Raw genomic sequence first — 27,708 nt, forward strand, 5'->3', positions numbered from 1 at the left:
TCCCAGCTTTTCGATGGGCGCAAGGCACACAGTAACACCCTGGATGTTATGCCAGTCCATCGCAGGGCATACACACACACACACCCATTCACCTATAGAGCAATTCAGTGTCTCCAATTAACCTGACTGCATGTTTTTGGACTGTGGGAGGAAACCGGAGCTCCCGGAGGAAACCCACGCAAACTCCGCACAGAAAGGACCGGGACCGACCCGCCTGGGGATCGAACCCAGGACCTTCTTGCTGTGCGGCGACAGCGCTACCCACCGAGCCACCGTGCCGCCTGTTCGCAATTCAGCAGACGCTTTTATCCAAAGCGACTTAGAGTACCGTGACAGTATACAGTTTAAGCAATCGATGGTTGAGGGCCTTGCTCGAGGGCCCAACAGTGGCAGCCTGGCAGTGATTGGTCTCGACCCAGCGACATTTTGATTACTAGTCCAGCACCTTAACCACTAAGCTACAACTGCCCTGTCAGTTGATGTTCTAGTTCAGCTTTTACTTGGTCACGACTGCTTCCCTTTGCTGGTGCTTTGCCCCTCTCCTGATACGTTTGTTGGTCGTCTAATCGAATTGCTACCCGTCCGAGTTCTGATGCCATTAATTATTCATCGCGGCGATAAGTCTCGCCCACGCGGCTGCATTCGCAAACGTGCTGCCTGCTTCAGAATAAAGCTCCATTCTTCAGTTGGTGTTTCTACATTTTACATTTTCAGGATTTAGCGGACGCTTTTATCCAAAGTGACTTACAATACGGTGACTGTATACTGTCTAAGCTATCGAGGGTTAAGGGCCTTGCTTAAGGGCCCAACAGCGACCTTTTAATTACTAGTCCGGTACCTTAACCACTGGGCTACAACGTCCCTGTTTCTGTTATTGTGTCCTCGTTATTATTCGTACTCTGTGCTCTTTGGGTTGAGAGAGGTCTTTCATCCGCGACTCTCCCACCGTGCCGAACACAGAGTAACAGTGATGTAATGGTGTCCCCATAGTGGCCCCTCTGTGTCGTATCCTCCCCGGACGTCCACGTGATGCGTCCGATTAGACGAGACGCTGCGCTGCTCAGATTCTTCATCGGTTTCGTCCTGGTGAGCGACGCCCTGCGGGGAGGTCGTTCATCAGTCCACCAATCAGAACTCTCGTCTTCTTCCTTTATTCCAGCAGAAGCTCCAGTTCTTTTTCAGGGATCTTATCCCCTTCAATCGCAGTAACGAAGTGGCCGCTTCCATCCCTCATTACGCTCTGGAACATGAGGGCCCGAACGGCAAATGAGCTTTTACAGGCTTGTGAGCTCCGTTGGCAATTACGACCCACCACCGATTCCAGCACCACCGAGGGCCGCACAAATCTTCAGAAGTGCCAGAACTAATAGCACAGAGACCCCGAGTGTGTTCCGGCAGACAGACGCGTTCCTGTCCTCGGGCCTGAACGCTGGATTAAATTATGAAACGATACAATCCGTTCCAGTCTGGCAGCTTCTCCATCAGAGAAAAATAACAGTGAAAAAAAAATAAGCCCGAGGCCTGGGCTGAAAACACACCCGAGCACACCCAGAGCTCTGGAGGCAGCGGGTAATCAATCCCCTTCCAACCGACTGATATGGAAGCTCTCGGTGAAGAGGAACAGTGGGCGAGGAGGAGGAGGGTCACATCACCCAGCAGATCTTTCACTTCCAGACTCATTGTTGGACTATTACGGAGGTGGAAGTCTATATCCAGTAACACCGTCTCATCCACGTGACCTCCTTTGTTCTACCTTTTCCGGCCTGGATGAATCGGAACCTCTATTTCTGCAGTCGAATATTTCAGTCTACTGTAGAGCAACCCCCCCCCCCTCAACCCTAACCCTAACCCCCCCCCCCCCCCCCCCCCCCCCTGCTATTCCTGACTCATCGGCGTGAGAGACGCCACACCTACGACCATCCCGTATCCCGGAGCTCAGAGGAGTTTCCACACGCCGCAGGTTCAAACTTGCAACGTGGAATCTGATCGGCATTAAATAATGCGCAAGTGCTGCAACTTTACAAGACCGTAATTATTTTCAGATTTTACCACCGCTTTATCCTGGTCAGGGTTGCAGTGGGGCTGGGCGCAGTGCATTAATACACCCCGGTCAGGGCGCAGATCTAGTTAGATGCAATGGAGGGTTAACAATCTTGTTCAGAGGCCTATGATCAGTAGTCCGGACCTTATGTAGCATGAGGTTGGCACCACACATGTGTCGGAGAGCCCTCCTCTGCCTGGGTAGAGGTCTGCAGCAGGGGAGGAGACACTCTTTGGGAATTGGATATGACTAAATTGGAAGAAAAATGGGAAAAGTGCATAAATATACGACCGTCTCTGTGTGTGCAGAAAGAGATCCAGGCCATGAGCCAGTGCCACCATCCCAACATCGTCTCCTACTACACCTCGTTCGTGGTGAAGGACGAGCTGTGGCTGGTGATGAAGCTCCTCAGTGGTGGTGAGTCTCTTCTTTCTTTCGTTTCTTTCTTTTGTTTATTTGTTTCTTTCTTTCTGGCTTTTTTTCATTTGTTTCTTTCTTTCTTTTGTTCGTTCGCTTTTTCGTTTGTTTGTTCTTTAGTTTTTTCTTTTTTTCGTTTCTGTCTTTCTTTCATTTGTTTTTTTTTTGTGTTTATTTGTTTGTTTATTCTTTTATCCGTTATTTTTTGTTTGTTCATTTGTTTGTTTGTTCTCCTTCCTTCCTCTTTCTTTCTTTCGTTTGTTTGCTCTTTCGTTTGTTTGCTCTTTTGTTTGTTTGCTCTTTTGTTTGTTCTCTGTTTCTTTTCATTCTTTCTTTTATTATTTTGTTCGATTGTTTGTTTGTTCGTTTGATCATTTTCCTTCCTCCCTCTTTTTGTCTTGCATTTATTTGCTCTTTTGCTTGTTTGTTCTTTTTAGTTTTTTTTGTTTGTTCTTGTTTCATTCTTTCTTTTTTGTTTGTTTTGTTTCTTTTTTTTCTATCATTCTTTTTTTGTTTGTTCTCTTTTCATTCGCTCTTTCTTTCTTTTGTTTGTTCGTTTGTTCTTTCGTCTGTCTGTCTTGTATGTACATGAAATGATTAAAAACATCGTTCGTTCTCCGTGCTGGTTTATAATAACGCTTTACGCCGCCCTGGAGGAACGGTAGCACACGCTTATTCGTGCACCAATAATTAATAAAGGAGCAGTTAGACCAGGAGCAGTTAGACCGGGTGCAATTACTTTTTCACTCCTGTGTGTATCTGTGGTATTAAGTTGAACAGCTCTGCTGGGTCTCGCTGCTCGTTTCTTTGAGGGCAGCGGTGCAGTTGAGGGCAGCGGTGATGTTTGATGAACTTGGGCAGTAACGAGCTGGATGCTGAGGGGCGGTGGACAGCGTAGCAGCTGCAGGAGCGCTAGCCGAGGTCGGCGGGTTCTCAGCGACTGCGCTAATCACAGGCGTCAGACAATTAGAGCGCACAGACTTTCATCAGCGTGAGGGATGACAGGAAGAGGAAGCTGCACTTATCAGCAGCACATCAGCGTGTTCCTCACCGTCTCTGCACACTATTCCATTACAAACGCGTTTGTGTTGATGTGTCCAGGCTACTGTCCACATACTTACGTCCGTGCAGCGTATCAGTATTTGAGACTGAGAACCATGTGGAATTTTTCCAGAAACCAGATGCTTCCTGTGCATTCCTCAGCCCTCCTGACCTCCCCACCTTCATGCCCACGCCGATCCTCCCCTCCTCATTGGCCTGCCGTGCTTATCTGCTCGCCGACCTTGTAGGCGTGCGTTAACCCTGCCCTCAAACCCACGAGCGGCCGGAAACCAGAAACGGCGACTCCGACAGGCTGCGGGACAAAGAGCCTTTGCTTTCCGTATCTGCAGCGCGGACGGCCGGGCTGCTTTACCGTTCGGCGCTATACGAGACTTCTGGGAAAGTCTCAGAAAGAACTGGAAAGAGTGCGATGGTTTAAATCGAGTGTGAATGTCGAATTGTCGACTTGGATCCTATAAAGTGGGCCTGCCAGCTCGGTGGGGTCTTTCCGAACATCGCAGTACAGTTGAAGCTGCCATTTAAATCCAAACAGATTATTTTACTCCCCATTTATTCTGTTTATTGATGCCCTTCTGTCAGAATAACCATAATTCCTCCGTGTTTTTTAATGTGCACGGCCTTCAAAAAGTAATCATGCTCAGCTTCGGCATCAAAGTGCGAATATGAGACGAATCTGCATTTGTTTGTCTGAAAGCTCCACATGTATCTGTGTTTATCTGGATTGTCCTCACTGTTTCACTTTTAAACTTGTGTTACAGCTCCAGCTTCTGAGAAATTGTGAGAATTCTGAGTCTAAAACGCTTCTGGTTCAAAATAAAGCTTAACGTGGTTTAATGTGGTAAAAGAAGGAGACAGGAGCACTAAACTTCTTTTCATTATTATTGCTCATAAGTTCCTCCACTAATCACATTCCTCACTCGCTGTTTTACTACAATGAGTCACGTTAAGCTGTTTGTACGACCTGAGTCGCTTTTACCATGTCGTATCAAACAGTTCGTCTCATTGGAGGAGCTTTGAAAAGGTCAGCGAACAGCAAACTGGGTCCTCAGTGCGCCGATGTGGAAGGAGCTCCTCAGACCGTTTATTCATTTCCTCTGTGTTCTTCCACCGTCAGGCTCGGTGCTGGACGTGATCAAGCACATCATCTCACGGGGCGAGCACAAGACCGGGGTGCTGGATGAACCCAGTATAGCCACCATACTGAAGGAGGTTCTGCAGGGACTCGAGTACCTGCACAAAAACGGACAGATTCACAGGTGAGCCACGGGAAGTCATGCTGCTTTATGTTGGGATGAGGGATCTACTGGTCATTCAAAGCTGAATGGTTAAAATCTAAATAAATAAACAAGGGTCTCGATGATTAAGGTACTAGACTAGTGATCAGAAGGTCGCTGGTTTAAGCCCCACCACTACCAATCGCTTTTTTGCACCCTATTTGCATCTATTAGTGTCTGATTGGAGCTGATCTTTCTCCATCTCTCTCTGACTGAGGGTCGAGGGTCGCTTCTTTTCACCTGCCAGGGGTGGAGCCATTCAACTTCTGTTGTTCTGATGTTCACGTACCTATTGTGGGTGCTTTAGACGCCGGACAGGAGTCTGCACACCCTATAATCAGCAGTTTCTTTAGTCTGTCTAATTGTTTTGCTGCTATTTTGGGACAGCCTAGTGAGAAGAACTGTACAGTAACCATCTAGAAGGTTGTGGGTTTGAATCCCAGCTCTGCTACCTATCCATAGTTGGACCCATGTGCAAGACCTTTAACGCTCTCGAGTCCAGGGGTGTCGTACAATGGTATACGCAGAAAACACGACAAAAAACAACAAAACGTGGCTGGTTCAAGCTCCACCACTGCCAGGTTGCCACTGTTGGGCCCTTGAGCAAGGCTCTTAACCCTGAATTGCTTAGACAACACAATGTCACAGTACTGTAAGTCGCTTTGGATAAAAGCGTCTGCTTAAATGCTGAACTGAACCGTGTACCCAGAGAAGGAATTTGCACTGCTTTTAACCTCCGAGACAAGAAATAAACAAGTCAGGCTGATTATACAGTCTAAATTACCCACTGTGCCCTGCGTACGCCCCATAAGCAGGATCATATGAGCGAGAGCAGAATTGGTGTCCAGAATTAGCCGAGAGAATCAGAAGGAATCACACGGTACTCGTGTCGAGCCAGCGGAAAGCAATTAGAGGCAGCGGGGCGAGTCGGACTCGCGAGGTCTTTCACCGCCTCATTCGCGTCTACGTGCGTGCCAGAGCGGCGGGGTTTCAGATGCAGCGTCTGACAACCTACCGATGGGCTTCTCACCTCGGGCGCGGTGGCTTCACAGGCCGCTCTAATTACTCGCATGTGCTTCTCAGCTGGCCCATGTGAGGGTCACCTGGGGGGGGGGGGGGGGGGGGGGGTTGATAAATAAGCACGTCGTGTACTTTCAGCAGGCTCAGAACATCTTACACTCTCATCTTGTGCCGGTTTGTTTATGATCAGGTAGTAAAGTCTGGGTTTGGGTCTTTCGCCTGTCTGACCCCTGGAAGTAAATAGGTTGTCATGGAAACGTCAAAGTAAAAGGGTTCTTCAGCCACTGGACGTGGAAGTGACCGAACCAGTATGAAGAGTTAGAGAAAGATCTATCGGCAAGTATAAATCTTCAGGACGTTTTCAGAACGCCGCCACACCTGCGCGGCCGGGAGGGAACGTCCACGTCTATAAATAAATAACCGCTTTATTTATCCTCGTCCTCTAAAGGGGCTGTAAATGTTCGCGGCTAGGTTCTTCCATGGCTGTCTGCTTTTTATAGCAGAACAGCTGTGTTTTCTATAATACAGCAAACAATACAGAGATGAGAAGATAAAACGCATCTCCAGCGGTGCAGCTTGTCTGTAAAATAGCACCGACTTGTAGTGATTGTACCTGCTAACGGTGCTGCCTGAGTTCCGGGGGCTTGGGGTTACGTGAACCTAGTTATTAAGGGGTGCATGCTGTATCAGTGCACCCTCAGTGCAGGTCACAAGCTCGCGTTAATAGGAGGGTTGTGTGTAGATTTGCATTCGCAATTTCAGCATTCAGCTGACGCATTTATTCAAAGCGACTTACAGTACTGTGACAGTATACGGTCTAAGCAGTTGAGGCATAAGGGCCTTGCTCAAGGGCCCAGCAGTGGCAACCCGGCAGTGGTGGGGCTTGAACCAGCGACCTTTCAATTACTAGTCCAGTACCTTAACCATGAGGCTACAACCACCCTGTTCTGCCCTGATCTCCTCTGTTGCCCCATAATAATGAAAGCACTGAGGTTTTTTTTTCACCACTTTAATTCCATTGTACATAAATGCAAAACAGGTCAAAAAATGCCAGCTTAACGTGCCCGTGATGGTAAATACATGGACATATTTGCATAAAGTTATGCAGTTGTGGCACCCGTGTGGCGCAGCATTCCTCTTGCTCCTGTGACAGTGACTCCTACTGTCTGGTTGAGGTGCCAGCACACTAAAAAGAGGCAGAGAGCAGCGTGGTGCCCCGTATGTGCTGAGGCGGTGTAAAGAAGTAGCCGACAGTTTCACACGTGTCAGAGGGGGGCGTTTGGTGACCCGGCTGTTCTCGATCAGATCCGGGTTGTGCAAGCAGCAACAGATAGGCAGTCGAGAATTGGAAATGACTAGATTGGGAGATAAAGGGGAACAAGCCTTACATAATAATAATCTAGGGTAGATGGAACACCTTTATTTGTCATATAGACATAGGGTCAGACGTTGCACGGCACCCCAGAGCTGAGAGGGTTCAGATGCTTGCCAGTGGTTTTAAAAAGAGGTTCATATATTTATGGTTGTTGTGTTTATTTATTTCTGATTGATAAAATGCTGTAGTTACAAAAAAATTGTCAGACAGCGGCGCTGAGTTTAATGCCAGTTTTATAGCAGAGTAATAAAACTATGTGGGTATTGCATATAATGAATATATAATATAGTGTGTGTGATATATATATTAATAATATATATTATGGTTATATATGTGTCCGGAGAGCAGGGCTCTGTGTTATGAGGTCTGATTTTTGAGATCTCCTCTGCTGCCCCCTCCTGGACAGAACTCGATTTCTGCCAGCATCCGAAATGCCAACATATTCACGGATTCATCATCTTTCACTGGTCTGACCTTTATTTATCAGTCAGATCTCAATCCTGCCGTCGATTTCATCGAATCCGAGCTAAATTAAACAAGTCAGATGTAAGAAAAGAATCGAATACACAGACACGTCAGTCCGTCTGGCTCGTCTGTCCCTGCAGTCTAGACGGTCGGTCCTGCACGGCGGCACAGAAACTCAAAAGTGCAGCAGGTCCTGAAGAAGACGCTTATAAATGACCACCATGTATGCGGACACACCTTCTTAATAGCAGGATTAGCAATTTTATCTGTGTCCGTAGATAATATTTCCGCCCTAGTCATGAAGTGGAAACATCCAGGCGCAACAACAGCTCGGTCTTGATGTTACACAAGACCTACATGTTCAGCAGCAGGATTTTTAATCTAGAACCTGAGACTGCTATGAATACTGGAGTGGTTTTCAGATCTATCTGACTCCAGTTTAGGCGTCCAGTCCAGTTTGGGCAGATGTCAGGAACATGCTGGGGTCGATTCGGGGTCATTTGTGGTGGTTTCTTTCCAAGCGAACCTACTTTATAAATCTAATTTGTTTGCACATTTACAAACCTTTTAGAAAGGAGGCTGTTATAGCTGCGATGCCATGAACAGGCTAACACGCTTATAGTGTGATGTCCACATACTTTTGACCATATGATTAAATGTTTGATTATTATAATTAGGATGTCTGTTCTGTCTCGCCGCCCCCCTTGTGACGACTGGGCCCTAGGAAGCTGCCTAATGTGCCCGTACGTAGATCCCTGCCCTTTCAGAAGCAACTCGTCTCAGTCCTGTGGGTTTGATTCTGTGCCGTATCTCTGATCTGTAGGTCAGCACCTCCCGAACTGAAGAAGAGCTTCGTAAATGGTCCTACGCGCTCGGTTCGGCGTGGGCGTGAAATAAACGATTAGGAAGGTCGTCAGACCGTCTGAACACGCAGACGTGCCTCGGCGTCCTACCGCTCTCAATCCGAACCGAGTGACCTCCTGTAGCAGCCTCTGTCATGAGTCTGTCACCATGACTACCGCTGGCAGGATGGTCCAGTTAGTGGCTCAGCATCTCACACACACACACACATGCACACACACTGAGCTGTCCTCAGCTGAAAATCCTCCTTGCCAGCAGGGTTCTTAACAGATCCAAATCTGAGTGGACAGAGACACCGAGTGCGTCTCGCATCCGAAACGAGGCGAGCAAGCAAGTCGATGGTTCCTTTATTTAGCTCAAATCCATCATGTAAAGTGAATGATATGCATCCGGCTGTACAGCAGCAGTTTAGGGAAGGCCCTTTCCTCTTCCAGTACAATAAAGCAAGCACTATAAAGACATGAGGAAAAGCTCAGTGTCTGAACAGCTCTGGAATGAACCGGAACATCAACTGAGGCTTTCTTGACCAACATTTTGACTAAATGACTAAATAGGCACAAATTCTCACAGACGTACTTCAAAGTCTTGTGAGAAAAGCATCAGCTTTGTCAAACAGCAGTGTGTGTGTGTGTGTAATGCTCATTATGTTTTGTGCCGTGTGTGTTTGCAGGGATCTGAAGGCTGGAAACATCCTGCTGGGGGAGGACGGCTCCGTCCAGATCGCAGGTACGTCACACACAGTCAGGTGTCCGCGTAATTAATTCTACGCTTGCGTCCCAGTAAGAGAAGCAGCTCAGTGAACCCCTCGGTGTTTTGGGGAATAAAAGAGCGCCTTCTGTTGCGTCCCCAGACTTCGGTGTAAGTGCCTTCCTGTCCACCGGCGGTGACATCACCAGGAATAAGGTGCGCAAGACGTTCGTGGGAACTCCATGCTGGATGGCTCCGGAGGTCATGGAGCAGGTAAACCACCCGATCCCTCACCGACCACCTGTACGATGTTCCGTTTTCCCAGAATGCATGAGTAGTGCATTTGTTGTTTTTGTTGTTAAAGGTGAAGGGTTATGACTTCAAAGCGGATATCTGGAGTTTCGGGATCACAGCCATCGAGCTGGCCACCGGAGCGGCACCCTACCACAAGTATCCTCCCATGAAAGTAAGTTTGGGTGTCCCCAGTAAGTATTTAATCCTATAGTTCCACCGTTCCACCACTAGACGTCGCTTTTTCCCTTGAGCGGAATTTTCCTTATTATGTTGGTGTACAACGGTTAATTGTCGTGTGAACTCTAATCTAACTTTGTGCCACGCTGTAGGTGTTGATGCTGACCCTGCAGAATGATCCTCCCTCCCTGGAAACAGGCATCACCGATAAAGAGATGGTGAAGAAATACGGCAAGTCCTTCAGGAAGATGATCTCGCTGTGCCTGCAGAAGGACCCGGAGAAAAGGTGAATTGTGTTACAGGTGATGGATATACAGCTTATTTTGTGACTGAAGAACCTGCGTGTTTATCCCGTTTTTATTTTTTCCACCCAGGCCGACATCATCGGAGCTTCTGAAACATAAATTCTTCCAGAAAGCGAAGGTAAACGTCTCGGCTCATTTGTCTACCGTGCTGCAGAGTGTGAAAATAGTGTGAATGTGTTCGTATAGCAGGCGTCTTATCCGTGTTCCTCATATACGCTGTCTGTATAGTGTTCAAACTCGCATGTTTGAATCTCAGCAGAGTCTGAGGGAGGGGAAGAGAGATAGGGTGTCTTCCTGCTGCTATTGCTATATTAAGTGTGGGACTGTTCCAGGTGCCTGTGCAAGTAAGGAGGGGTGGTCGAGTCACATGGGGCTTAGTGTGGCTTTTTCTCTCCAGCTAAATTGTCCATGTCACGTTGATGTATTAAACAATTGTTAATTAATGTTCTGTGAACTCTTGTGGTACACTGAATGATCCTCCCTCCCTGGAAACAGGCATCAAACTGAAGGTGGGGGTTGAGTCACATGGAGCTTAGTGTGGCTCTCCTGGATGGGATGGGAACCCAACACTGGCAGGTGATAAGAAGTGGCCACAGATCGGACACGTGTCGAGGGGGGCATGTGGTGATCCGGCTCTCCTTAATCAGATCTGGGCTTGTCCAAGCACCAGCGTATTCACAGATGACTAAAAAGTTCTACCCCATGCACACATTAAACCCACGTCCTTTTTTAGTCCGCGTGTGGGTGGTGCAGATTGCATACTGCGCTCTAAATCAGCCGTACGTGGATGCTGGCATTTAGTGTGCAGGTACTGCATAGCAGGAGTATTCGGGGATGTTCCCGGTACATTGTGGGGGGTAAATAGGGTAATAGGGTCAAATAGGGTCATTTTAATGAGGGTAAATAGGTTCATAAATTGTATTTTTTTATATAAAGGGTAAATAGGTTCATACATTGTATTTTATTTTAATGAGGGTAAATAGGTTCATAAATTTTATTTTTTTAATCAGGGTAAATAGGTTCATGAATTGTATTTTATATATATATAAAGGGTAAATAGGTTCATAAATTGTATTTTTGTTTTAATTAATTTTCTTACATTAAAAAAAGACGTGCCGCAGTCCCAGGGTGTATTTTTAATAAAATGTTGTCATGTCCATGATAAAAACAGTATTTTTTTTATTTAGCTTTGTTTTGTTTGCTTTTCTTTTCCCAGAATAATGAATTTCTGCAAGAAAAGTTATTACAGAAGGCGCCCACAATAACAGAACGATCCAAAAGGGTGAGACTCAGACATTTAAAATAATAAAAAGCTTATTAAAGTTAAAAAATAACCACATTTAAATTAGGATATAGAGAACTAGGTGTGGTGTTGATGTGTGCAGGTAAGACGGGTTCCCGGCTCCAGCGGCAGGCTGCATAAAACAGAAGACGGCGAATGGGAGTGGAGCGACGACGAGCTGGACGAGGAGAGCGAGGAAGGCAAAGCCGCCGTCGCTGCTTTACGGGTAACGGATACAAACACTGGGTTTAGACGCGCCCCCCTCACCGGTTCTCGTACCTGTTGGCACCTTGTTAGCACCCTGCTGTACTGCGTGTAGTCGTTTGTCTGACGTGATCTGTGTTTATGTCTCTGACCCTGAAGGAGCCGCCGGCCAAGTCGGTTAGCCCACTGCGGCGACAAGTGCGCTTCTCTCAGCCTCTGGAAGTTCCTCCAGCCAGGGTCGGGCTCTTTTCTTGCACGTACAAATGGCTCCGTTAACAAGGAAGCTCCTCCCGTTATCAGTCAGGCGTTAAACACTCGGTAGATCGACGTGCAGGAACAGAATAAAGCAGATGAAGAGGAGTGTAGGGTTCCCGAATGTGTTTATATACACGTTAATATGATGGAAAGATGTAATTTACACACAGGTTTCACTCTGGCTGATAAGGCTTCCTCTTATTTGCCTCTGCAACAGTGACTCCTAGTGTCAGATCAGAGCATCAGCGTGGCTAGTGGCGTTAGATCAGTTACACACACCTCATCTACAGGGACGAAACTTTAAAGCACAATTAGTGCTGATTTAGTCCCTCCCGTCTTTAAATACACTAACTGGACAAAAGTATTTATTACAGGTGTAATAAATGAGTTATAAACAGTTCAGCAACAGTTTAGGGAAGGCCCTTTCTTTTTCCAGCAAGCTCGGTTTAAAGAAACTCCAGTGTCCTGCACAGAGCCCTGACCTAAACTCTTCTCTTGACTGACATCAGTGCCTAGTCATACAAATGCTGTCGTCTTTTGACTAAATGGGCACAAATTCCCATACACAGACATCTCAGAAGAGCGGCTGTTGTTCTTTTCCAGCTGAAAAGATCACACAGATGATCATAGTCAGGTGTCCGAATACTTTTGACCATATAGTGTGCCTATATTTTCATACATTGAGGTGACGTGATGATTTCAGTTTTGTGCAGTTATTTTAAGGAAAATATAAGTATTGAGGAATTCTGTTAGTTTAGCGAATGCTAGAGAGGCACACGGGGTATTTTTTTGGGAGGTCGCTTTCCTGGAAGCCATTTGTATCGCTGTGTGTGTTTCACTACTTTCACTAATCACACGCGTGAGCTGTTCTAACTAACTGAGACCTAATCTCGTTTTAATCTGGTATTAATCTGGTATTAATCTGGTATAATCTCGTAATGAGCGAATAATCAGCAGAGTGTAAAGCACTAACGCACTCGGTCTAATGCACAATACACACATTTTAACAAAGAGAAAAAGAGGAACACCCAATTCTGTCATTTACTCAAGTACGGTACAAACAATATAATGAATATAATACGTCTCCACATGGAGCTAAAAGGGTAAAGAACCTCGCTCAGGGGTCCAACAGTGGAACTAGGATTTAAACCCATAACACCCTGATTGGTAGCATCGTAAATAATAATCTATTGTTATTGTGTGTTTATTGGTGCTGTTATCCTGATGGACCTTATCACCTCTAGTGAAGGGCGTCCAGTCCTGTCCATGAAGAGCCGGCGTGGCTGCTGGTTTTTATACTATCCAAGCCCAAGCACGCCTGGTTCCACCAGTTTAATCCGTTCATCCTGGTCCTAAACACCCTTAAACACCAGATCAGGTGAAGCTTTTGCCTGGTTGGTATAAAAATCCATCATGTTGCTTGAGGCCTTCAAACTGTGGACGTTATTTGTAATTATATTCACTGGTGTTATAATTTATGTTTAAATGATGGTCAGCTTACATTTCCTAACATTTAGGAAGATTTCATTTAATCAGCAGTTTAATTGTATGTATTAGTATTTCAGGATGAGCTGTATGTCATGGTAAGAACGGGGCAGCATCCAGCCAATCCTACCCCTTTATTATGGGTGTGTCTTCAATTAGTGTAACCACTCAACAAAAGTAGCAGCAATCCAAAAATTGTGGAACGTAAATTTCCAAACTGCTTTTGCAAAATCATATCTAGCAGTAGCTCAGTGGATAAGGTTCCTGACGAGTAATTAAAACGTTGCTGGTTCAAGCCCCACCACCCCAAAGTTGCCACTGTTAGGCCCATGAGCAAGGCCCTTAACCCTCAAAGGAAGTTGCTTTGCCAAAAATGTAAATATCGAACACTTGTGTGTGTATTGAGGGCCTAAACGTGGCAGCGCTTGGTTGAACCTGCCGTCCTTCTGTCGTTATTTTGACCCGTGTTAAACTCCTGTTCTTTTTTGTCTCTTACAGTCGCCGAGAGTGAAGGACGGCCTGGGGAGCGCAGAGGTGAGAAACCTTCAATCAGAATTTCACCTTTTTAAAGGCGCTTATGTGTTCCAGAGATAAATTATGCCAGCCATCTACTGATGCGATCCAGGGTGAATCCCCAGTGGGTCTGTCAGCCGGTGGGGCGTTTATATACAGACATGATTGGCTGGGGGTGGCATCCAGTCTGGGTTCCACCCAGTGATTCTGGGTACACCCGAACCATCAAGACCCTGATTGGTGGTGCTGAAATTATCCTTGTTTTTCAGTGTGTAGGGGTGTGTAGTAGTGTGTAGGTGTGTGTAGCGGTGTGTAGGTGTGTGTATCTGTGTGTAGTGGTGTGTATCTGTGTGTAGTGGTGTGTAGTGGTGTGTAGCGGTTTGTAGTGGTGTATAGCGGTGTGTGTAGTGGTGTGTAGCGGTGTGTGTAGTGGTGTGTAGTGGTGTGTGTAGTGGTGTGTAGCGGTGTGTGTAGTGGTGTGTAGCGGTGTGTGTAGCGGTTTGTAGTGGTGTGTAGCGGTGTGTAGGTGTGTGTATCTGTGTGTAGCGGTTTGTAGGTGTGTGTATCTGTGTGTAGCGGTGTGTAGGTGTGTGTAGGTGTGTGTATCTGTGTAGCGGTTTGTAGTGGTATGTAGCGGTGTGTAGGTGTGTGTAGCGGTGTGTAGCGGTGTGTAGTGGTGTGTAGCGGTTTGTAGTGGTGTGTAGCGGTGTGTGTATCTGTGTGTAGTGGTGGGTAGTGGTGTGTAGCGGTTTGTAGTGGTGTGTAGCGGTGTGTGTGTAGGTGTGTGTAGTGGTGGGTAGTGGTGTGTAGCGGTTTGTAGTGGTGTGTAGCGGTGTGTGTGTAGGTGTGTGTAGTGGTGTGTAGCGGTGTGTGTAGCGGTTTGTAGTGGTGTGTAGCGGTGTGTAGGTGTGTGTATCTGTGTGTAGGTGTGTGTAGCGGTGTGTAGCGGTGTGTGTAGTGGTGTGTAGCGGTGTGTATCTGTGTGTATCTGTGTGTAGCGGTGTGTAGGTGTGTGTAGCAGTGTGTAGTGGTGTGTAGCGGTTTGTAGTGGTGTGTAGCGGTGTGTAGGTGTGTGTATCTGTGTGTAGCGGTGTGTGTAGTGGTGTGTAGCGGTGTGTATCTGTGTGTATCTGTGTGTAGCGGTGTGTAGGTGTGTGTAGCAGTGTGTAGTGGTGTGTAGCGGTTTGTAGTGGTGTGTAGCGGTGTGTAGGTGTGTGTATCTGTGTGTAGCGGTGTGTGTAGCGGTTTGTAGTGGTGTGTAGCGGTGTGTAGGTGTGTGTATCTGTGTGTAGGTGTGTGTAGCAGTGTGTAGTGGTGTGTAGCGGTTTGTAGTGGTGTGTAGCGGTGTGTAGGTGTGTGTATCTGTGTGTAGCGGTGTGTGTAGCGGTTTGTAGTGGTGTGAAAGTGTGTGTATCTGTGTGTATCTGTGTGTAGCGGTGTGTGTAGCGGTTTGTAGTGGTGTGTAGCGGTGTGTAGGTGTGTGTATCTGTGTGTAGCGGTGTGTAGCGGTGTGTGTAGCGGTTTGTAGTGGTGTGTAGCGGTGTGTAGGTGTGTGCTGCTATCATGCATGTTAATAGTGATCTACGCTTTTATGGACGTTTTCTAGCTTTTTCAGACAGGAGAGACGTTAGGCACTCACCTCCAGGCGGGCGCTACCAGCCAGGCTGATCTACCTCCTCCTCAAATCTCACAGTGCCCACCCATTGTTCCCATCCCTGCCCAGGTGAGCTTTCTAACACCAATCCTCAGATCCACTCATGATTCAGTCATTTCTGTTTTAATCATGACTTTACTGAATTTTAACTCGCAGGCTCCAGCTCCGGTTCCGACTCCGGCTCCAGTTCCGACTCCGGCTCCGGCTTCAGCTCCAGCAAGCGATGCCACGAAGTCGCCCATCAGCCTGGTACTGAGGTTGAGGTATGTCTGTGTGTTGGGGTTTTAATTCAGCTCCGTTTCACCAGCATTAAAACCTTAAAAATAAAACAAAATGTCACAAATCTGCTGCCGTTTCATCATTTTGATTAAGAGTGTTAAAAAGAGCTGACATGTATTTATAATATGATGTGAAGCAGCTATGAGAATGAAATTTGGACCATTCTGCTGTATTCAGGACATTATATGTATAAATGTAAATGAAAATTTACTTTAAATGCATTTTTTAATTGAGCGAAGTGTCCTGCACATGGATCTAAATGCACATTTAGGATATATCATTTAAAACGTTCATAAAAACTCCCTATAACACTGAAAAACTAGTATTTCTTCCTGTCCCCCCTCTTTAACATGTGTTTTAACAAGTGTTCTGGTGCTTTAACATGTTCTCTATGCTGCTATATTTCATGTAATTACTAATTCTAGGTTAAAAACTCGGTCCTGTTACTCATCTACAGCTCATCGTCCTCTTAAACAAAGTTCTTTGTTTAAACAAAATTAAACAAAGGTTTGGAGATTTGACCAAAACACATTCTGAGTAGTGCCGTGTGTGAGTTACTAGATTCAGTGTTAAACAAAGATATAAAATGAAGTTTCATTTTATTGAGTTACTTGACGCAATGTTTTATTTCTTGTCCTCCAGAAACCTGAAGAAGGAGCTTAACGATATAAGATTTGAGTTCATGCCTGGTCGAGGTGAGACACCTTAAACACCAACAGCACTATAAAGTCTTTAATAACAGTATTTAATAACATCACTATAATAACATCACTATAATAACAGTATTTAATAACAGGAAGAGCCCTGCTTTGCATGTATGTAAGCTGTGATAGTTCTGAGTTCTGTCTCTTTAGGAACAAAATGCAGCTTTATGTATTTATGGCCTTTAGGTGCTCAGGTCTCAGTCCACTAGTTTACCATTGGAGTCTGGGACATATGGACAGGGGTAGCCTAGTGAGGAGGTTGTGGATATAAATCCTGCCGCGGTTGCATATATGACAAATAAAGGCTTTCTGCTCTGTTCTGTTCTATTCTATACTAATCTAACATGATTCTGTGGTCCAACATCCTACAGACACGGCAGACGGAGTGTCCCAGGAGCTGGTATCTGCAGGCTTGGTAGATGGAAGGGATTTAGTTATAGGTTTGTATTATCCACCCTGTAGGTCTCGTTTGGTCGTATTTGTGTTCTGCTGATTAATGTTTATTTTGTTTTATCCACGTAGTTGCTGCTAATTTGCAGAAGATAGTCGACGAGCCTCAAACCAATAAAAACGTCACATTTAAGCTGGTGAGTGAGGGCGTGTTTTCATCCCGCACCTGTAGAAATCATATATTATTTATTTATTTATTTATTCGGATCTTAACATCATGTTGTACACACTTTGGTTCAGTTCATGACAGGACAGGTAGTTACTGCTTACACAAGATTCATCAGGTCAAGTTTGTATCACGTCTTGGTACTGTGGGAGGAAACCGGAGCTCCCGTAGGAAACCCACACAGACACGGGGAGAACATGCGAACTCCACACATAACAGTGCTAGCCACAGTGCCGCCCTAAAAATCATGTACAAATTTGGCCCACCATTGTTTGATTGAGTACCAGTGTTAATAGTTATTATACTGTATTGTTTAGGGAATTAATGATGATTGCGTTGATGTGGTGAGACGGCAAGATGTGTGGCACTGTGGGTAAGGTGTGGGTTCAAGTTTGGTGGGAATTTCGGTCCCTGACTTCAACCCTACTGACCAGTAAACCAACATGAAGTTCTTACAGACACACTACAAACTAAAGCATTTATTTACATTAGGACGCTCATTAAGCTCAAGCTTGGACGTCCACATACTTGTTGTCTTATAATAAACATCTTCCATATTCTAAATTTACTGTACATCATCAGACAGTTTTTGGACCCTGTTGATGCAAAATGCCTGAATAAAAGCATTTGATTTTGATACAGTACAAATGTATTTACCTTAATGAGGTAAAATAGTGTAATACATGTCAAGTATTGAATTATTTGAAAGGTAAACGAAGTACGAAGCATATAGATTTACAGATCGGTCGTCTCTGATGACGCTACGTTCCTGTGTGTTTGCAGGCGTCCGGCGTGGAGGGCTCGGAGATGCCGGACGACATCAAGCTCATGGGATTCGCTCAGCTCAGTATCAGTTAAAGTTCGCCTCGGGTGCGGGGACCACGACTTGCCTAAAAATGTGAAAAACACACAAACGAAACGAAGAAAAAAAAACAAAACAACAAAAAATTCAACAGAACGACGCACATTTGTTCCCTTGACCCAGCCCTCGGCCACTTTCAGATACCACTTCTGCCAAAGAAAAGTGTAGCGTAGCATTGCATTGCATTGCGTGAGCCCCTAGGACGGAAACAAACCTCCCCGGGTGGGGGGTGGGGGATGAGAGATGGGAATTTTATAGGAATCAGTCGAGTAACGTTTACAGTGTATGTGTAGGAGAATTTTGTTTTTCCACGCCCACCGGCCGCGTCTCCCTGCGTTTTTATTCCCCCCTGTGATACCTGAGTTCGGTTCACGCAACTGAACCAACTCCCCTCATCCCGATCCGTATAACAATGCCTTATATTCAACAGAGCTACTGACTGCATGTCTGAGGCAAAACCTCCATGTTTCCGGAGTTTACCGTGGTTTCATGTATTTTTGGTTACAGTTCTAGCACAGGTGGAACCAGCGCTGTATTCGTTAGCCGTATCACGCCGCGTCTGTCAAATAAACATTTGGGAAAAGTATCGGAAGTATCACTCTGTCTTTAGGCGCTCTAGGTTGTTCTGAATCCTCATTATCTGCTGTACAGAAGGAAATGAATAAATTAAATAAAACATCGTCTACGTGATGCACTGGTTAGTATTACCACACTGCGAGCGCTACTCATCACCAAATCACATGTGTTTTAAACAGCTCCCGTCTGAAAAGGTTCCAGTTTTAGTGTACAGTCCTGTGTGGAATCGTCGTATCCGGCTCCCCGCCTCCTTTCCACACGTCACTACTCCATACGGATTAACTTATTGGTTTTATATGCGACGCTGATCGATCGTGCGCGGTCGTACGACTCTGTGTGTGTGTGTGTGTGTGTGTGTGTGTGTTCTGTCTCGTCTGGTGTCTTCGGAGCGCTCCTCCTCCTACGCGAAGCAGTACTTGATCTTGATCGAATCCTCTGGCCTGTAAATAATAACGTGACTTTGGGTTGTTTTTGTTTTGATTGGTTTTTATATGATCGCTTTGTTTCACTCATTGCCTTCATTTTCTCTCGTCCTGGACGGATGCGATGGTGGGAAGTGACGCCGGCTATCGTGGCGCTTTGTTTTCCCCGGCGTGCCGCGTGTGTGGATGATCGTAGCCCTTTCCTCTCGGTGTGGAGGAGTCTGTCTGACGTTTTCAGCAAAAGTGCGGCGGTTTGAGCGTGCACGAGCGCGTGCAGCTACGTGAAAATGGCTCGAACCTTCTCTCTGCATATCAATGGCTGTCAGTGTTTCCTCCTCCTGCTTGTCCAGATGTTTATTTGTAAACAGATTCTGATATTATACAGTGTTCTCTGGCCCTCGAGGGTGGGTAAGGACTCTTATTACATCACACAGCTGGATCTTAAGGATTAGAGTGTGTTATGACATGAATTCGGCTCCAAATTGGATCAGTAAAGAAAACTTGATGGTGTTTTATGGAGGTTGGAATGAACTCTGGTCTGATTCCTGTCTGAATGTGATTCAAGTAAAGCTGCAAATATAAATGAACCTCTAGCTTAAAATGATTCTAATAATAATATAACCAGGATTTAGATTTGTTTTCTTTTCTATTAATAGGATGATCTAGCAGAACTGTTTATTCTCATTATTTTTTATTAGAAAGTTAATATAAATCAACATGAGAAATTTACTGATCAGCCATAACATTAAAACCACCTTCTTGTTTCTACACTCACTGTCCATTATATCATATAGAAGCACTTTGTAGTTCTACAATTACTGACTGCAGTCCATCTGTTTCTCTACATATCTTTTTAGCCTGCTTTCACCCTGTTCTTCAATGGTCAGGACCACTCATACCAGCACAACACACACTAACACACCACCACCATGTCAGTGTCACTGCAGTGCTGAGAATCATCCACCACCTCAATAATACCTGCTCTGTGGTGGTCCTGTGGGGGTCCTGACCATTGAAGAACAGCATGAAAGGGGGGTAACAAAGCATGCAGAGAAACAGATGGACTACAGTCAGTAATTGTAGAACTACAAAGTGCTCCTATATGGTAAGTGGAGCTGATAAAATGGACAGTGAGTGTAGAAACAAGGAGGTGGTTTTAATGTTATGACTGATTGGTGTAATTCCTGTATAATCAGGCACTGAATGAAATGTATTATCGATGATTTATTCCCGTTTGTTTATGTAAAGTCATAAAAGTATTCAGATCACTATAGTTCACCGTGCCACCAGTTCACCAGCGTTCACTCCTGATTGAATTAAACGCCCGTTCAGCACTTCGACGTTTCCTGTGCCCGATGTTGCTCTACCCACTTTTGATTTGCTGTTATAATTGTGTTATAACGATGCTGTAGTATTTGGACAGACTGTCTTCACACTCTGAATGATCACAGGCAATAACAGCAGACTGTAAGATACTGAATTTTGCTTTAGGGTTTTTATTTTCCTCCGGCTTGTTCTCGGCTCTTGTTGGTTTTGGACTTGGATGCATGTTTCTCTGATCATTTTAAATCAATAAAGAATGAACATATCGGCTCGTGTGGTGTGTGTTAAGTGCTCAGACTGACTCGTGTTGTGTGGGGTGCCTGAACTGTGTTTGGACACATACTAGTTACTCCACATTCCAGTAGACAGCTTGGCTGTTGAACGTCAAGAGGTTATATCATTTCCACTATATTCAGGTACACAGTGAAACGAAACGAGGCTCATCCAGGACCAACGTGGGCTAAAGAACATCACTGGATTTGCTTTCTCAGGGCCTCAGTTCCAGGACTCACTTCCCTCATATTGCAATTAAATTAAAATTAAAATATGGCTGATACCTAAAAGCCTTCAGGACCAACATGGGTCAAAGAACAACACTGGACGACGAAGTCCAAAGGTTCAAAAGCTAAAATAATTTAAATTTAAATGACGCTGTCGGCCTGTCTGGTCTCTGCATGAACATGATTGGCTAATACCTGAAGAGTAGGATGGCCAAACAGCCTAGGCATTGGAAGGTGCACTTGACAGTGCGCTCTCAGTGCAGGTCCCAAGAGCACAACGCGAGCGCAAATTAAATGAGATGTTATTTGGTTGGAGGACTATTTTCAGCACTGCAATAACACTAAGAACATTAAAGGCTGCTGTAAAGCACGGTGTTTCAAACCCTGAGTCGGGTCGCAAACCAAAAAAAACGGGTCACAGAGAACAATAATAATTATTATATAAACCTGTATGTGAACGCCCCCTTGTGGAGGCTGTATGTTACATCTTGTAAACCACAGTTGGACCAGATTGTACAGAGAGCGAGAGAGAGAGTAAGATGTGCCGTTTGTGTTGCTTAGGTCGAATAAAAAATCATAAACAAAATGTATGTAGCTGTAAAGCATAATCACCTGATTCTGCTGATCGTATTACCTCCTCACCCTGCCATGACCAAGGTAAGCGGGTTCCTTCTTACCTCTCTTGTCCGGATGCCCAATTTGGCCAGAATGCCAGCTTTAAGGTTGTGCCAAGCTTCTTTATTTCAATGTTATTGAGGACGCTGTGGTCCTAATTATTCAGATATTGTTTTATATCGTTGCCCTGAGCTTGATCTGTTCCACAGAACGATCCCTGAACTTTACGGCTTGGTTTTGGTCCTGATGGTGCAGAGTATACTGCGCACACTTACAGACCCAGGTTTGTGACTTTCCAAACTGTGTCCAATCGATCTCAGATGACTTTTGGAGGCACAGCGAAGGGTCTGAATACTTTTTGTGGAACAGATATTTCAGTTTCTGATTCATAATAAATACAAAAATAACTTTATCAAATGTAAATTGAGGGGTAAAAACAGCAATTATATCCATTCAAAATCAAATCCACAACACAAAGACTGTAAGAAATATAGTCAAGGGGTCTGAATACTTTCTGAACCCACTGTATAAAGGATTTGGTTGTTTTGGTCATGCTGTTTTATTTTTGTTTATTTTTGCTTATCTGTACTTATACAGTTCTACATCTCTTTGATTGTAGTCGTATCTATAGCAGCGTGTTTGTTTATTACCATCGTATTCACTGTTTTATGGTGGAAGGTTAATTAATTACATTCATGTTGCTGCTTTGCTGATGCGTCTGTCTGTACAATCCAAAGTCCCTAAATACTAACACACACACACACACACACACACACAGCGGGACATTAAACCTAGCTAATGGTGCATGCTGAGTAAGTTCCTGTGTAATATTATTATTTGCCATTAACTTGCAGTTTTTTACTGACTGATAAGGTGTGTGTGTGTGTGTGTGTACAGCTGTTAGTCTGAACCGGATTCATTTGTTCACACACGGTGTAATTCCTGACAGATGTTTTCCCTCCCAAGGAATCCCTCGACTCTCTAAACATGATCGATTTCGGTCAGGTGTTAACGGCCATTGGGGATTTCGGGCCCTTCCAGATGCGCCTCCTGGGGGTGATCTGCCTCCCCAACATCTTTTCAGCCTTCCACATGTTCGTGCAGGTGTTTACGGGTCTGAACCTTCCTCACACCTGTAACACCGACTGGATCCGTAAACAAGGACCCAACCTGACCCGGGAGGAGCAGCTCAATCTGACGGTACCTACAGATAACGCGGGTGAATACGAGAGGTGCCTGATGTTCACGCCTGTCGATCTGGAACTAGAGGACATCAAAGCCTACGGGTTAAACAGTACAGTGAAATGTACTGAAGGATGGATTTATCAGGTACCCCAGGGGACCAGCACCCTCATCACTGAGGTAAGACTTTTATATTAAAGATACTGTACGTTTCTGACCAATTCGTAAATTAGTTATTAAATACGACCTATAAGATGGGATGGCGTCTGGAGATCCAGGGTTCCAGTCTCAGTGGTGCTATCTGCCCGTCTGGTGTCTGCACGACATGATACATGATTGGCTAACGTCTCAATTGAAGGATGGCCAGTACAGCCTAGGCGTTGGGAGGTGCATTTGACAGTGCGCTCTCAGTGCAGGTCCCAAGAGCACAAAGCGAGCTTTATAAAGACGTCGTTTGTCTAGTCGTGTGCAGAGGAGCTTCAGTTGCTCAACCCAACTCAACATTTAAATTTTCTCCAAATTTAGCTGCTGGTGGATCCCTGATTGCAGTCGAGATGGGTATATTGCCGCCCATGCCTCCTCCGACCCTTAGGAGCCCTTAGCGGAACCCTTTTTTACACATGCATTCTGCTAATCAGGGTCCTTACACAGCGTTTGATGACCTTACCCAAATAAGCCGGTCATCCTGCCCTAGCAGAAACGATTGTTTTCGTTCCCTTGATTCTTATTTTTCCTCCTCTCACCTATCTGTGCAGTTCGACTTGGTTTGTGACAGTAAGAGTCTGAATGAAACCTCTCAGTCCATCTACATGGCCGGACTCCTCGTCGGAGCTCTGCTGTTCGGGCCAATGGCTGACAGGTACGTACACTGACTGTATAATTAATTAATCATTGTGATTGCTTGTACTTGCTGTTAATGTTGGTATAATCGTTCTTTAGTGTATCTCGCACCAGTATAGCTGGTATCATGTTCACCAGTTAATTGATTAAAACCACCAAATTATAACAGGACTCCTGTTATAACATGTTTTACTCATCATATCATCATTTAAATGGCCAACAGTTAAGTGCAGAATAAAGATTTATGCTTTTTTTTTGCTGAATGTGAAGCATTAACAGTGAATTTGCATGTAAAAATGCAGTAATTTCCCTCTCAAATCAGCATAAACTGCTGCTGCATTATTTATCAATCAGCCTGCTGTGAGAAAAATCAAAGCACTAATTTCCTGACCTCACTGCTCCTTGGTTCCAGCACTAATAACCAGTTTGAAGCAGTATCGCCGCACTAAAACTGCTTCATTTCCAGTAGAAGATCACCGGGGAAAGAAGGGCTGACGTATTAAGTCATATTTTAATATCATTTTGCAGGTACGGCCGGCGTTTTGTCCTCCTCCTCTCGTTGCTGCTGCAGTTCTTGTTTGGTGTGGGTGCTGCGTTCTCACCTAACTTCTACGTGTACATCGCCCTCCGCTTCGTGGTGGGAACCACCATATCTGGCATCACCATCACTACCAACATCTTAGGTGCATACTGAGTTCATTATGCCCTTTTATTGTGGCCAAAAGTATGTAGACACACTTCTTAATTATTAAGATCAAGTGTTTGAGCCATACACATTGCTCTTAAGTGTGTTTAATCAATTATATTAAATAAAATATATGCTTCCAAAGCTGGTGAATACCATATAATGACCCAGCACTACTGTCCAGTACACCAGGTCTATAAAATGCCCAAGTATCCCCAATCTATCTTTCAAACGCACGACGGATGTTTTTTAGGTCCCGAGTGGTGTAGCATGTCCCGCCGGTCTCTCTTCACCATCCTGTCTCACTGTTGTTATGCTCTGGGGCTGATGGTGCTGTCCGGGTTGGCCTACGGGATCCGTAGCTGGAGGATCCTTCACCTGGTCACCTCAGCTCCACTCGTCATCCTCGGCTTCTACTTCTGGTAAGGTGTAATGAGGATCCATGATGTCAAGTGGCAGCAACCCTGCGACCTTGTCAGACAGCATAGGCTTAGGACGCTTTGAGGATGATGCCATCTTGTTTTAATTTTATAAATGTAATAACTGTATTTACTTATAAATAATAAAACAAAATGCATATTTTAAACTTTGACTGGCTGTCCCTGGATGTCCATGGTAAGTTCAACACATTTTCTGTTCTTTCTTCAGTACAGGGAAACGCTTGGTGCTAATCACGCCTGCACTATAAATGCTGTGGATACGTCATGTAAAAACAAAAAAAGGCCATTATGTATTTTTTGGGGAGGGAAAATAACTATCTCAAATGTTTACAGGATCCTGCCGGAATCAGCTCGATGGCTCCTCACTCAGGGCCGACAGGAGGAGGCTAAGAAGATCATCCTACAAGCGGCGCGGATCAACGGCAAGGAAGTTCCCAAGTCTCTGCTTGACAAGGTATTTATGTAAACCGTATTTACGTAAATCTCAAATCTGTGTAAGTAATATTAACGTGAATAAATGATCCATCAGCTGGAGGCAGAGAACACGGTGAGGACCGGCAGCATACTGGACCTGTTCCGGGTGGCAGCTCTGAGAAAGAGAACGTTGATCATGTGCTACATCTGGTGAGTTCAGATAAAGCTAAATAATAAATTATGTGGCACCTAATTATTTTTTAAACTTGGCTACGGTTTGTTTTAAAGGGTTTAGATATTAGATGTCAGGAGGGACGTCGACAACTTAACGAACAATGAAGCAGTTATGCTCCTGTCCGAATAGAAAATGTTTGTGCCAGATTCTAAATATCAACCGTCTAAATGTTGCGAAACTCAATATTAATAAGTCCGTCTATAGTTGTTTATTATCATGGATGTTGTTACCTGTAATTGACTGAAAGTGAAGTTGTACAACCTAATGGCTACCGGCCTGGCTGGGTGCTCACCATACACAATCGGGCGTGCCCGAGGGAGGGGAGGCCGTAAAGAGAAAATTGCCAGGTTGCCAAGTTCAGCTAGATTTTCTCTTGGTAATTTAATTACCTCTCACCTTCCAGACATGACACTAGGTCGCCTTGCATTTAAGACATGCACCAGACCCACTGGGACCATGATCATCAGGATGAAGCAGTTACTGAGAACGAATGATAAACTGTATACAGCAAACGTTGGATTTTTTTTGGTGTGTTTGTTTAATTAATGATAAAATCAAGATACAATTCATTGTGAAGCTACTCTAGATATCCCAAAACCGTAAGGTACCAATCCCCACCACTGCCACTGTTGGACCCCTGAGCAAGGATTGTTTGGGTTGTGTTTTGCATAATATTTTAAATCCCCTAAACACCAATTTTATTTATATTTCAGACATCACTCAGTGTATAAAGATGCTGTTCTCTGCTCTGAGCGATTCAGTCGTCGGTTCCTCTTCTTTGCAGGTTCGTGATCAGTCTCGTTTACTACGGGATCAGTCTGAACGTGGGCAACTTCGGCCTGGACATCTACCTGACGCAGCTCGTCTTCGGCATCGTCGAGGTTCCCGCCCGGCTCGGGTGCTACCCGCTGATCGAGCGCTTCGGGAGGAAGAAATCTGAGAGCGCGATGCTGCTTCTCGGGGGAACGTCGTGTCTGCTGATCCTCGCCATTCCAGCAGGTGTGCAAACGTAACGCGCTGTGTGCTGCTATTTAAGCTGCTGGTTTCTAATAGGAAATAGAACGTTAGCGTCAGTACTAAGCTAAATGTGTGTGTGCATTTATTATCCTAATGACTCCGCCCGTTCGAGAGATGAATGCTGTCTGTGTCACACTCCCGACTCTCATCAGGAACCCAAGACTCATTCGGAAGTGTGTTTGCTCCCAAAGGTGTCACATAGATCCACTTTTTGAGTTAATGGTGCGTAGGGTGACCATATTTTGTTTTTTACGAGACAAGACAACTACTAAATGCCTTAGATAGCTTATTCCCTTCCAATTAGCATTTAATAATAATAATAATAACAATAAATTAAAAAACAGTCGTCACAGTCGTTTCTTTGATGTATTGCGCAATCGTATCAGCTGACTTATTTGGAAGTAAATTTTATTTAGAAATCCCGGCCGGATGCATTTTTAGGTCCCAAAATAAGACGGCATGTCCGGGGAAAAAGAGGACGTATGGTGACCTTAAAGCCTCTTACTTTACCCTTGATTTCTCCCAGAATACCCGGTTGCGGTGACTATCATCGCGGTGGTAGGAAAGTTCTCTCTAGCCGCGTCATTCACGATCGTGTACGTTTACACCACCGAGCTCTACCCCACCGTCGTCAGGTAAGTCTCTGATCGACGGTTTACGTCGCTGGTTTATTCGCTGGTTAATCGACTTCGTCCCTGCAGGCAGAACGGGGCGGGATTAAACGCCATGTGTGCCCGTGTGGGTGGAATTCTGGCTCCTCTGATTGGTCTGTTGGATGTTTATCATCATGCCATTCCCATGGTGATCTACGGGAGTCTGCCGTTTTTGGGCGGGGCGCTTTGCTTTCTGCTGCCCGAGACGCGGAACACTGAGCTGCTGGATTACACCGACGCCCTGATGGAGAAGAACACGTGAGTCTGAAAAATACTAACATTTTTGTAGTACTTATTTGGTAGATCTGGCGGGTAGCTCATGCACACTCGTGTTACGGACTCATGTTTAGCTGGCAGGCGTTTCTTCACCACTAAGTGGCGCAGTTAACACTGTATTGTTGTTAAAGTTTGCATTATTGTTACTTACAATATGACCAAAGTACGACGTTCACCATTTTTCCAAACATCACGCTGAATTTTGATGTATGGCACCCTCTCTATCAGCGGTGCCACCATGCCACCATGAAACGTGTTTAACTGTTTCTGTTATTCGTAGAAATGCAAAGAACGGAGGTTGTGGAACTGAAATCAACAAGCAAGACGTGACCGAAGAAACAATGAAGATCACAGTGTTATGAGATGATATGAGATGTTTTAAGATGATACAAGATGAGATGTTATGAGATGTTATGAGATGAGATATGTTATGAGATGATGAGACGATATGAGACATTATTAGATGTTATTAGATGTTATGAGATGTTATAAGATGTTATGAGATGATATACAGGGGTTGGACAAAATTACTGAAACACCTGGTTTTAGACCACAATAATTTATTAGTATGGTGTAGGGCCTCCTTTCGCGGCCAATACAGCGTCAATTCGTCTTGGAAATGACATATACAAGTCCTGCACAGTGGTCAGAGGGATTTTAAGCCATTCTTCTTGCAGGATAGTGGCCAGGTCACTACG

The 27,708-nt window shown here is 45.0% G+C and overlaps 2 protein-coding genes across 3 annotated transcripts in view; both read left to right on the plus strand.

Moving 5' to 3' along the window:
* The window catches only part of oxsr1b (oxidative stress responsive kinase 1b), a 29,641-nt gene extending 11,130 nt beyond the window's left edge, over positions 1-18,511 (plus strand). The window contains exons 3-18 of one of the 2 annotated variants that reach the window (XM_062985325.1): positions 2,350-2,458; positions 4,635-4,776; positions 9,186-9,241; positions 9,366-9,475; positions 9,567-9,668; positions 9,826-9,959; positions 10,048-10,096; positions 11,195-11,260; positions 11,364-11,486; positions 13,703-13,738; positions 15,324-15,440; positions 15,528-15,634; positions 16,293-16,345; positions 16,726-16,794; positions 16,877-16,941; positions 17,754-18,511. In XM_062985325.1, the coding sequence (XP_062841395.1) occupies positions 2,350-2,458; positions 4,635-4,776; positions 9,186-9,241; positions 9,366-9,475; positions 9,567-9,668; positions 9,826-9,959; positions 10,048-10,096; positions 11,195-11,260; positions 11,364-11,486; positions 13,703-13,738; positions 15,324-15,440; positions 15,528-15,634; positions 16,293-16,345; positions 16,726-16,794; positions 16,877-16,941; positions 17,754-17,828 (1,413 nt within the window). In that variant the 3' untranslated portion in view covers positions 17,829-18,511. The remainder of the gene's footprint in view (positions 1-2,349; positions 2,459-4,634; positions 4,777-9,185; positions 9,242-9,365; positions 9,476-9,566; positions 9,669-9,825; positions 9,960-10,047; positions 10,097-11,194; positions 11,261-11,363; positions 11,487-13,702; positions 13,739-15,323; positions 15,441-15,527; positions 15,635-16,292; positions 16,346-16,725; positions 16,795-16,876; positions 16,942-17,753) is intronic. The other variant, XM_062985326.1, reaches the window with a different exon arrangement.
* Positions 18,512-22,255: 3,744 nt separating this feature from the next.
* Positions 22,256-27,599, plus strand: slc22a13b (solute carrier family 22 member 13b). The gene is made up of 10 exons (XM_062985805.1): positions 22,256-22,630; positions 23,206-23,309; positions 23,819-23,973; positions 24,229-24,397; positions 24,749-24,869; positions 24,945-25,039; positions 25,849-26,063; positions 26,608-26,716; positions 26,783-26,992; positions 27,291-27,599. The coding sequence occupies exons 1-10, from the start codon at positions 22,256-22,258 to the stop codon at positions 27,370-27,372; spliced, it is 1,635 nt and encodes a 544-aa protein (XP_062841875.1). The 3' UTR covers positions 27,373-27,599.
* The last annotated feature ends 109 nt before the right edge of the window (positions 27,600-27,708 follow it).

This window comes from Trichomycterus rosablanca, chromosome 23, assembly GCF_030014385.1.
Source record: "Trichomycterus rosablanca isolate fTriRos1 chromosome 23, fTriRos1.hap1, whole genome shotgun sequence".
Classification (NCBI taxonomy): Eukaryota; Metazoa; Chordata; class Actinopteri; order Siluriformes; family Trichomycteridae; genus Trichomycterus; species Trichomycterus rosablanca.

Bases quoted from the DNA above. Each gene is read 5' to 3' on its own strand.
- slc22a13b (XM_062985805.1), top strand. From the start codon at position 22,256: ATGATCGATTTCGGTCAGGTGTTAACGGCCATTGGGGATTTCGGGCCC. The intron at 24,870-24,944 runs GTATTTATGTAA...ATGATCCATCAG, and splicing joins CCAAGTCTCTGCTTGACAAG to CTGGAGGCAGAGAACACGGT. The intron at 26,993-27,290 runs GTGAGTCTGAAA...TGTTATTCGTAG, and splicing joins GCCCTGATGGAGAAGAACAC to AAATGCAAAGAACGGAGGTT.